General features: G+C 35.2%; 1 protein-coding gene and 1 long non-coding RNA gene across 5 annotated transcripts; one reads left to right on the top strand and one right to left on the bottom strand.

Annotated features, from left to right (window-relative positions):
• The first annotated feature begins 596 nt into the window (after nucleotides 1–596).
• On the top strand, nucleotides 597–2,603 carry LOC130465731 (uncharacterized). Its single transcript, XR_008925741.1, has 3 exons — nucleotides 597–921; nucleotides 1,277–1,523; nucleotides 2,079–2,603. It is a non-coding gene; the product is annotated as an uncharacterized lncRNA (long non-coding RNA).
• A 2,123-nt stretch (nucleotides 2,604–4,726) lies between these two features.
• Nucleotides 4,727–11,086, bottom strand: LOC110791772 (uncharacterized). Of its 4 annotated transcripts, none has more exons than XR_002534193.2 (5): nucleotides 10,914–11,086; nucleotides 10,626–10,764; nucleotides 10,068–10,237; nucleotides 9,885–9,932; nucleotides 4,727–5,215 (listed from the first exon to the last, which is right to left on the bottom strand). XR_002534193.2 is itself a non-coding variant. In XM_021996535.2 (5 exons), the coding sequence occupies exons 2-5, from the start codon at nucleotides 10,753–10,755 to the stop codon at nucleotides 5,171–5,173; spliced, it is 333 nt and encodes a 110-aa protein (XP_021852227.1). In that variant the 5' UTR covers nucleotides 10,756–10,764; nucleotides 10,914–11,081; the 3' UTR covers nucleotides 4,727–5,170. The 4 variants fall into 4 exon arrangements, 1 of the variants encoding a protein (XP_021852227.1); XR_002534192.2 differs by having other exon boundaries at nucleotides 10,068–10,254; nucleotides 10,914–11,084; XR_002534194.2 differs by having other exon boundaries at nucleotides 10,068–10,215; nucleotides 10,914–11,084.
• Between the last annotated feature and the right edge of the window lie 306 nt (nucleotides 11,087–11,392).

Below are 11,392 nucleotides of genomic sequence, written 5' to 3'. Positions count from 1 at the left end.
TGGGGATTCGGCGGCGCGGCGTTAGTACTCTGTTACGGAGTAACTGGTATAAAGTGAAGTGTAGGTGGCGCCAACCTCTTGTGTTTTGATTGAAATTCTTTTTAGTTTTTTTTTTTTATCTTTTTTAATTAAGAGAAATAAATATGTTAGCTGGTGTTAGATTGTGGAATCATGGGTCTAGTGCTTGAAAAACGTGGCATGAATAAAAAATCTACTAAATTTTTTAAAAAAATCATAATTAAAGAAAAAATACTAAGAGACCATATTATATGAATCATGGTACCTTTGATTCCCACTAAAAGTGTATTATATCTAAGAAACCAAATATCTTTAGTGTGTGTTGTCTTATTATTTATCTAGGAAACCATATATTTTAAATAAATGGTTTCTTTATCTAAGAAACCATATAAGTGACTTATGTGGTACTATAGGTTTGGTTTCTTATTCCATTTTTGTAGTAGTGTCATCAACCAAAACCTAGGAACAACATTAATAAATAAAAAGAAAACTCTAAAATTGTCCTAGTAGAACAAATAAATAGGACGAACAAATATTGCCTTGATTGGTTAAAACAAAGAGGGAGAAAAATGATTTTGCCATCTCTGATAATAATAAAAAGGGCGACTACATAGAATTCGCCCTCTTCGATAAATTTATTAAAAATACAAATAAAAAATGCCAAATTCCTTTCGTCGTCCACAATTGCGCTTTCTAAGATTCTTCAATTTAGCTTTCTCTTCTCAATTTCTCTTTCCCTCCCCTAAATCTCCAGTTTAGCTTTCTCTCTCCCTCTCCATCTTCAACTTCTCTGTTCATAAACCCTAACTTTATGCGTTTTGATTGAGTTTGTCTGAAATTTGGTTAAGTTCGCCTGAAATTTGGTCCAATCGCACATATTTTCTCATATTCGAAGTTCATATGGTATCGTATATGCTCAACTTCTTATCTTTTTATTTTGCTGGCATCTGAATTACTAGTTCATCATTATTTGTCATCTCACGTTACTGTATTTTAGTGATAAGATACGTATTATTTGCTCAATTAATGTTATTTTTCATTTAAATTGTAATTCATTTGTTTACCATAAGCAACTGATTTGTAATTCGTATTATTTTGAATTAGCGATGTTTGTGGTTTTGCCTATTCTTTTAATGTTTGTGAATTACTGGTTTCTTATGGAACCAAAATTTGTTAATTAGACTTAATATATATATGTTCGTCTATATAATTTGTTGAGTTACTGAAACTCATTACTATAATTCCTGTTCATTTGCAGTTTTTGGTTAATTATTTAGGGTTTTGTTTTGTGAATCTATGGAATCTTACAATTTGAGGTCTATGTTGGAGTTACTGGTTCCCTTCAGACAAACCTTCAATTTGAGGTCTGCTTGTGATTCAATCATTGCAATTTATTTGTGTTATTATATTAGTGTGAAAGTCAAACCATTGGACACAACCGGTGCAGGCAATGCATTTGTGGGAGGCTTTCTGACAGTTTAGTTTCCGACTTGAAATTATTGAAGGTAATTTATCATGCTTCATTTTGCTCAACAGATCTTTCATGTGTTGTTTGATAAAATAATGATGAATGATGCAACTGTATATAGTGGAGATAAATAAGTACAGAGGCTATAGACCTTTCTGTATATGCAATTGTAATGTGAATTGTTCAATGATTAACATAATAAAATAAAAAAATGTGAACACGAACAAGTATTGTTACATAAGAGGACATTAGTTTCAGTAGCTTTTCTTGTGACAGTTCTAGTTGACAGAAGATGCAGAGATGATTACTTGCAGACCATGTAATTCTCCCTACTTCACTACTGAATGATTTTACACGGCCATGTTATTCCATGAGATTCAAATGCCTGATGAACATAAACTGTATTCTTAAAGTTCTACCCTGCATTTGATTAAGCTTTATACTCACTGGAAGGGCAGTTGCTGATTAAGAACATTGTTTTATATTCTTTGATTACTTGGTGTACGTGAGATTAGGGTTATAATGTAGTTCTTTCTTTCTTTAATTCCTAGTTTTTTTCTCTGTAATGTACAAATAAGTAACTTGTTTGCAGGATTCCAAGCCTTTTTGATGATTTCCTATAAGTTTGTGTCAAAGAACAAGATTGCGCGATAATCCTTAGTCCACAAAAGATCATCTATCAAGTTTGTCATAAGCACTGAGAAAACGTTTGATACACACTACTACAATTTCCGTGTTTTGGCGACGCGGCTTATTAACGACGCCGAAAGGCGTCGAGAAAAATGGCCTCGACACCTGTCAATATCGTCGAGAAAATGCAAGTCGAGAATTCGCGACGCTTAAAGGCGTCGAGAATTGGGACGACCTCAGCTGCCCAGACAACAAGCAGGGCGTCGTGAATGTTGACGCCTTCCAACGTCTTAAATTTGTATCTTGCGTCGACAATTGTGACGACCTTCGCTGTCCAAAAATGATCAGGGTGTCGAGATTCTCGACGCCTTACAACGTCTTAAAATTTTTTCTAGGCGTCAAGAAACTTAGATCTAAACCGGGATTAAAAAAAATTGTCGACGCTTTTTTGCGTCCTTATTCCAAACATCATTTGTTGTGCATTGTTCTCAACGCTTCTTTCACCTATATATACAATACAAATTTATATATATAACTAGTTGTTGGCCCGTGCGCTAGCGCGCACGGTCCCCCAATATATATGAAACTATTTGTCAAAACGCTATGCAAATCAGAAGCCTAATTAATGTACGAAAATAGTTGAAAGCATGAGTAGATAACAAGAAACATTATATTTATTTAACGGTTTTTTCATGAAATGCCCCCGAGGTTTGCAATAATGCACCAAATACACCCGCGTCTTTCGAATCACATAATATACCCCTATTTTTGCTAAGTTTGCACCAGATGCACTCGGACATAACGTCCGTTAAGTCTCCGTTAGCAAGTGTTTACGTTTTTGCCCTTATTGTTGTTTTTCACTTAAATCCCCATTCATCTGCAACTTACTCTCTCCTCCAACTCAACCCAACCAACCCTCCCCACTGAACCAACACTACGCATCACCGCCGTCACTACCTTCGCCCCCGCTACCGTCGCCAACCTAGGCCCAATGTTCGACTTCCTCGATTGCACCGTCCCGGTCAACTCTCCGATCCGTTTTCTCCATTTCCGGCGACGGTTCTTCCAAACTCTCGAAAGATCCCCTTCTCAATTGCGTTGGATCTCCGCCCTCGCCACCATGAAGCTCCTCAAATTGGCTTCGTCAGCCTTTCTCTATCTCTTCAAAAAGGAAAATTTTCACAAGAAAATGGCGAAATTGGTGATTTTGGGGTTTGCTCGTGATTCTTCAATACATTGGCGAAATTGGTGATTTCGGGGTTTGCTCGTAATTCTTCAATAATTGCTCGAAATTGGCAAAATTCTTCAATACATTACTCGTAATTTTGATCTTACTCATATTCTTTTGGGGTTTGCTATTGTGGCGTTCTTTGTTAGTGTTTTCCGGTGGTTTTATGGGTAACTGATTTTTGAAGTCGTACAAGCACATAAGCACAACAACATAAATTCTACTGTATATTTCAAAATGAAATCATAGTTCCATTTCTTGTTGTTAATGATGTCATATTTGATGCTCAGTTTGATATTGAGCCATTTGGGGAGGTGCAGAGACTTTGTTCGGCGGCGAATGAACACTAAGTGTTTGTGAAAATGCGCCTTCGGGTGTACGATACTACAATTAGCCGATTGAATTCAGATTCTGATGATGGCTCTGATTATGCTACTCCTAGGGGAATAGATGCACTATCAATTGATAATGCAAGAGTGGGCCACCGAGGAAAGAAGCTGCCATGCTGACTGAAACCATGAATGCCTGTTGTTGGAGTTCAAAATGAAGTTATGCAACTCTGTGTGGGTATCTCAGAGTGTGTGTGTTGAGGAAGAAGATAGCTTAGCTTAGTTTCAACCTGAAACTTTTGGTTACCATTTAGCATCTTATCCCTGTATTACCCTGACCAACAATTTGGGGTTTGCCATTGTAGTTCTTTCTATGGTTGTCCAGGATGATATTACATTTGAGAAAGAGTACAGCAAGATATTACATTTGAGAAAGAGTACAACATGCTTATACGGGTTGTTCCAACAAGATATTACATTGTAGATATTACTTGTTTCGTTGATGAGTCTTTGGTTGACGAGTCTTTGTGAATTGTGATAACAAGCGAGTCAAAGACACTTTGAATCCATCATTTTCTTAATTATTGCTAAGCTTTTGCAAAAACTAGGAGATTCATTTTTTGTTACTTGTATAATTGTATAGTGATACCTTAGAATTCTTTAACTAATTCATATAAGAGGGGTGATTGGTGGTTTGCTTACATAAAGATGAAAAATCCCACGCCCTCATACCTTCATTACTTCATTCTTCCGATTTATAATTAAGCAACAAGAACATAACGGCTATATTTTGATCCCTAGGTTTAATACTAGCCGTTAAATTCAAATTCCTGCATTTTGGGTATTTGGTGCAACTAAGTTCACAAATAGGTGTACATTGTGCAATAAGTTTAAAAATAGGGGTATATTTTGAATTACAGACATGACTTAACGGAGGACTAACGGAAGATCAGATTAAGGGTATTTGGTGCAAACTTAGGCAAAAATAGGGGTATATTATGTGATTCGAAAGACGCGGGTGTATTTGATGCATTATTGCAAACCTCAAGGGTATTTCATGAAAAAACCGTTTATTTAATCTAGGTTACATACATATATATCCCTAATACATAAGCCATAAGGGATCCAAAAGGTACGATGGGTATTCCTTGGAACATAAAATCAATAGTTGTTGTATGTTCCCCTAAAAAGAACCGTGGCACTACTTACCAAAAGGCGTTTATTACATCCGAGCTTAGGTATTAGTCACATTAGACTCAAGAACCTTGTTTCAAGCAACCCTCGACTGTAACCAAAATCACTTTAAGTAGCTTACACAAATTCAAGTGTCTATATAGTCGTATAGTGTAACTGTAACCAGAATCACTCAATCACACTTCTCTACCACTTATTCTCTAAACATTAAACCAATTAACTCATCAACGCTGCACTCTTTCCTCTTTTGGCGATATTTATTTGAGAGTGCCTCCCACCGGCCACTATGTCCAGGATATACCATCATATCTCCTCATATCTTCCTAGAGCCAACAAAATTTCTTCAACCTGCGATAATCAAATTATTTAATAATTACTCCCTCCGTTTGATCATCTAAAATATATAAAATTAAAGGCATTTGAACAACATATAATTCAGATAAAACAACAGTGGACGGAAATTTATTGAGCATAATGAATCATTATGTATGTCTATCTATCTATCTCACCCAAGGGTTACCCTCTCAACTACTATCACTCTTATTTCTAAAAGAAGTAGGCCAAGCTGATCTAAAGATAATTTAATGAAGTTCACTTGAAAAGTAAATTAATAATATATTGATAATAGTTTTTCTTAGATCTACGACATCCAAGTTGGTTTATAGTGTATATAGACAGCCATAAAGATTGCAAAACAATTTCCTTTTTTCGTCTTTTACCCTTATCTTATTTCAGTGCGACACACAGATTGACCAAATTCCAAAAAATTAAACAGATAACATGTCTCAAAGAGTCAGATAAAAAGTTGGTACCACCAAATTACAATATAAACCTCAACATCATTCATTACACCCAAAAACAAATAGGTACCCCAACTTCCCAAATCAAAAGTTGCACAATCAGAAGAACAAAATTAGAAGAAAACAGATGACATAACCCAACAAAATACTGCCATTTGTATTGGCCAAACTAATTTGACCATTAGTAGGTAACTTTTACATTCAAAAGAAGAAAACTACAGAAGAAGCTCGCACAAGCATTTGATATCCAATAAAATTTGCTGCCAACCCAAAAGAGAATTCAAGATCATATGGTGTAGAAAGATTATGAAACGAGAAAAGTCAATATTGAAACTTTACAAAGTGGATGATATCCAACAATTTTGTTTCCAGTGCATGGCAATAATAGAAAGACACAGTGACTACATTAATTTTCAGCACCTATATTGGGATAAGGTATGAGCTTTTTCTACTTTGTGCCCTTTGTCATTCTATAACCCTGAGAGGTAACTCTAAGCCTCTACGTTATCACTTGTGAAAGCAACAGTTACAAATAGCCAAAGATATAATCCAATTTCCAATATATCCCTAAGAGAGTAATTCAAGAATATGAATATGAGACACCATGGTAGAAGGAAATAGAAAAAATGATGTCTTCCCACTTGCTTGTGTTGGTGTTTTTTCATTAAACAAATTATTGGGTCTCTATCCCAATCTATCTTTCTTTCTCCACCCTCACCTTATTTATCTCTATCTATCTTCACGTGTCTTTTAGAAATTTTTCTATCCCTTCCCTTCCCAAAGAAAAGTTCAAAAACAATATTAGTTTTGAACTATGTTTAAAAGAAGTGTTTGTCAATTACTTCGTATCTTTTAGAGATTCAATTAGTTGAGGTCCTTGAGGATTGTGAGAACTAAATCTTGCATCACCTAAGTTGTTTTAATTGACCCCAAGTCATTTAAAAGGAACTCTTCCACAATGAAACTCTCCCTGGGTTCAGGGTTGAGTAGCTAACCAGATAAGAGATGTCTCTTTTGAAATCAATCTAGATTGTTGTAATAGCCTAGCTTGGATGCAGACTCAATGGTTGCTTGTTCAGCTAAACCTTTTAAACTTAGACAAAAAACAACCAATAGAGGTTACTTTTTCTCGGACACCCACTTACCAGTTACTACATCCTTTAAATATATCCTTTAAGACAATGTAACATTGTCATGTAGCTCATGCTTATATAATGATATCAGCGTGCAAACATTCTCTTCCTTGTCGTTACCTCGTAAGTTATTTAAAGAAATGAAAGCATGCAGGAAATTGATAAGAAATATATACACACACAGACACAAACTAATGAATCTAACGATCCGTAATTCCAACCATCCCAGCTCGTGCGATGAACCATAAAATGAAATCTCTATCCACCCACGGACCAAACCCAAAACCCCCTAATTATTTCAACTAATTTGGCTGCTTCCCACAGCATCACTCTAGTTCTCTCTCTCCTACCTCAAGCTTCCCCCTCTTCCCCTCTCTTCCATTATCATCCACCATGTACATAAGCAGTTCTTCCTCCATTTCTCAAGCAATCCTCTCTGATCTAGCCCAAGCCTCGCTCCCTGATCTCTCCTCCAACTCTTCATCCTCAATCTCAAATTAAATACGCAGATACGAAAATGTATTAGAAATACATCACATATACATTACAAGATACATCATCTAATATACATTAAAATTCTAGATTATCATATCAAATAAATAATAACGAGCATCAAAGTTAAAATAATCACACCCACCACTCATCTTTCACAAGTAAAACAAACAATCCCAAACCATCATGATTGTTGTTGTTTGTGTGATATAAGAGATTATGGAAAGAAATAGAACTGAATTTCTAGTACACTACTAATGTATCTCTAATACGCTATTGGTGTATCTGTTATACAATGTTGATGTATCTCCTATGGTTACTCAATGTATCTATACTTCTCACCTTAAATTTTGGATCAATGGAAATTGACTACAATATTTGAGTAAGAAAGATGTTTGTATGATTTTAGAGGAGTCGAGAAGATATAGAGCAGTGGAGGAGGGAGAGTGAAGAGAGGTTAGATGGTAGGTGGGTACATAATTACATATACCACGTGTCAAGGTGTACTCGTTCACTCATGTCAGTTTGTTTTAGATTTACCGATTAGCCATTAATGATGCGCGTTGATCCGTAACCATCAGATCTTATTAAATCCAACGGTGTATAATACTCCTCACGCTTCTCACGTAACATCCCCTTCTCACGTGAGCCTAAACCTATATATATATATATATATATATATATATATATATATATATATATATATATATATATATATATATATATATATAACACAAGATCATAGGATATTCCTTGTATCTTCTCTTTACAAAAACAAGACAATTATTGAATGATTTTAGCAAATATAAAATGTACTCTTGACAAAATTGAATAACTTTTACATAGCTCAAAGTCGACCAATCTTGCAACGAAAAAAAAAGGCTCTCATATCCAAGAAGTATACTGTTCCATATTACTCTCACATCAAGCAGAAAGAAAGATAATCACCGATCTTCATGACTCTCGTGAGAAATTGAGAATTACATGTCAAGCATAAAGAGGAAATAACTATCAGCATCAGGCATAGTACCTCCCAGTTATTACAATATTCCTTGGACCATCTTAGCTATGTTCATCCATAACCATGTTTGCCCCTACCATATTCCCAATTATGACCCCACCAAGACAACTATACCAGATCAAGTCATTCATCTCACAACCTTTACTTCATGAAGATGTTATGGAATCAGCCTATGACATTCCTAAATTAAGAATGGGGATATATGTATTGTACATAAATGAGGTGCTAACCCGACAATTGAACTACAGCTAGTAAAACAACACTCGTGCTCATCATTGTTAATATGTAACTCCCAACATGTAGAGCAGTCTATATACCACAAAAAACAATAAAGTGTTTGAATAACAATGTGTTCACATCCTACCAAGCAAATGAAATGAAATGCAAATACCACAACATTGTACTACGGAAGTACGGGGTATGTTGAAGCTCCATATTTATTGTATATGGAGCCACAAAGGGAAATAATATAGACAACTAAGCTAGTTGGCATTGCCTATTTCGACATGATTATGTACTATGTGATTGTATCTGAGAATTAATAAGAATTTTGTATCTGAAAATTAACAAAATTTTGTATCCAAAAATTAACAAGATCATTTTCAAGAAACCACCATATGTCATAACATCCAACATCAGGGGATAGTTAACATTATCATCCAGATAAATCTATAAAGGGACAAAACCACCATCCTAAATAGAGTTTGTTTACCTCACACCAAAGCAAACTAAGCAACACAGCATACAAAATGTTGACATCCTATTAAATGTTGACATCTTATTATAGGCTAGCAGCTCCACTCATTCTATCAATGGGAATATAGATTTCAGTGTGTAATGAACCCACCTAAACAGAAAGGACAGCAGAGGCAATCAGAGAGCAAGAATAAGAGGTTGGAGTCGTTACCACTACAACAGAACAAAAGAAGACAACAAGACAACAGAGTAATTAAAGGGTTGTACTTGCAGCAAGGCTAGAGGATAAATAGTGAAGCACAAGGAGAGAGAAAGCATGGAATTTTGGTGTTAGGAATAGAGATTTGTAGCCTAAAGCTACAGACTTGGAGATTTGTAGCCTCAAGTTACTACTTCTGTAATCTGTTCTTGAGTATTCATCTATCAAAATCTTCATGTTCTTCTCGTATTTGTTGTTTCTATCTTATTTATCTGTTGTGGTCAGCTGGTTCTTTACACAATGGTGGAAAAAGAACAAGATTGGTGGAATTCTAATCGGGTCAATGAACTAAACCAAATGACGTAGCCCATTCATTCAAACCAAAGCCGCAATATTGAGTTTAGAAAAGCAACTGAAAACAAACCAATTCTTATCTAAGTCGTTTAATCATATCTTTAGATAGGCAAGTCGCAGTTGTCTGATTATCCCTAACTTTCTCGCCTAATGAGTAACATATGCAGAGATGTTGTTATTTGTCACAGATTGGTTCATTCATCAATCTCAATTTTCCTTACGGATTACAGACAATCTAAGGTAATTAAATACATGAACCAGGAATAAATATCTAATTAAACACAAAATGTAGGCAATCAAAGGCTGCTACTTAAGCACTTACATGTGTGTGTTTTTCGACTACTGGTGACACCATTAGCAAACACGGTTCCTGCATGATCAACATTGCATTTCAATATCGCTAACATTCAATTGAGACATTTTAAAAGCTCAAACATAAAATAAAAACTATAAATCCATTTCATTGAACAAATCTCGTTCTAATCAAGAATAATACAATTCATACCATAACACCATCCACTGAAATTTTAACAATAGGCCGAGCAGCAATATTGTAAACCTCCTCCGTTGACGCATTCGGCCCAAACACCTTGTCTGCCGTTACCAATACAATCACTACATCGACCGAACTCCACTCAATCTCAATGCTCCAACTGTAAGCAATGCATTATGTATCTAATTTGAAGCATACACTAACAAAACAAGCATTAATTCAATAGAAATATGATTAAAAAAACAACAACTCAATTCATCAAATTCTCCACTGAAACCTAATCAAACATTACAACCCAATAACTGAATTCATCAAAGTAGCAACCATTATACTAAACTGCCCCACCACATTAATTAAACCCAAACTCAAATTACCAATTATAACCGGCATTTAAAAATCAACAACTACAAGATAAAAGAGGCAGTCCCCTATCATATCTATGAGCTAAAAGTAGAACAAAAATCAAATTAAACAACAATTACATAGAAGATTGAAGGTGGGTGATTACCAATGTTCCCAAAATATGCATAAAAACCAAATTAAAGACAAAATTAAAGGTGGGTAAGTTACCATTGTTGCAAAAGAAAGAAGACCTCATACAAACTCTAACAACATAAAGCCTATGAGAAGCGCCGTTTGTTGTAGATGGCGCGGAAGCATCCAGGCGTAAACCTGTGATTGGTGGCGCTTTTGTAGCCATATCCCCAAACTAATACCCAGAAATCAAGAAAAATAAAGGAAACAAAAACACCAAATCAATACTCCAATTCAATTAAACCAGCCGTCACTCAACAAAATCAACAATTAAAAGCAACAAAAAAACCCTAATTCAAAAAATCCAGAGAAGGAGAATCATACCAAGGAGAAAGAGACGGATTGATAGCGATAAGATTCAAAAATTCAGAAATGGAGGCAGCGAAAGGGCGACGACGAAAGAAAAAACCCTAAAAAAAAGGAGAGGAAGGGAAGCAGTGAAGACTGCAGAGGGAGAAGTGCGCAATAGTAACGGTGAATGATGACTGATGAGTGCAGGTGGCGCGATCTGGATAGAAGGGCAAATGAGTAGTAAAGAGATATGTGTGAGGGTAAAATCGGCATCACACTATTGCTGCAATAGTAAATTGAAGTTTGCATGTTTTAAAGTGTTAGGATTCATTCATCTATGTATTATTAATTCAAATTAAAGCAACAAAATTGATGAAACGTGAATTTCGATATACATACACAATTCATCTTCAAACGATCAACATTTTTTTTTTGCAAATAATAATATTTTATTAATCACCAATAAGTAGTAAAAATCCATATTACATTCGATCATGTTACTAATTAACTAG

Source organism: Spinacia oleracea, chromosome 1 (genome assembly GCF_020520425.1).
Source record: "Spinacia oleracea cultivar Varoflay chromosome 1, BTI_SOV_V1, whole genome shotgun sequence".
NCBI classification, from domain to species: Eukaryota; Viridiplantae; Streptophyta; class Magnoliopsida; order Caryophyllales; family Amaranthaceae; genus Spinacia; species Spinacia oleracea.
This window is presented reverse-complemented; position numbering and strand designations above follow the sequence as displayed.

Excerpts from the sequence above, each read along its gene's own strand:
- LOC110791772 (XM_021996535.2), bottom strand. The coding sequence starts at position 10,755 with ATGGCTACAAAAGCGCCACCAATCACAGGTTTACGCCTGGATGCTTCC. Across the intron at positions 10,178-10,625 it reads TTCTTTCTTTTGCAACAATG|TGATTGTATTGGTAACGGCA; the intron begins GTAACTTACCCA and ends CGGTCGATGTAG. Across the intron at positions 5,216-9,884 it reads TAGTCGAAAAACACACACAT|GTTGAAGAAATTTTGTTGGC; the intron begins GTAAGTGCTTAA and ends TGATTATCGCAG.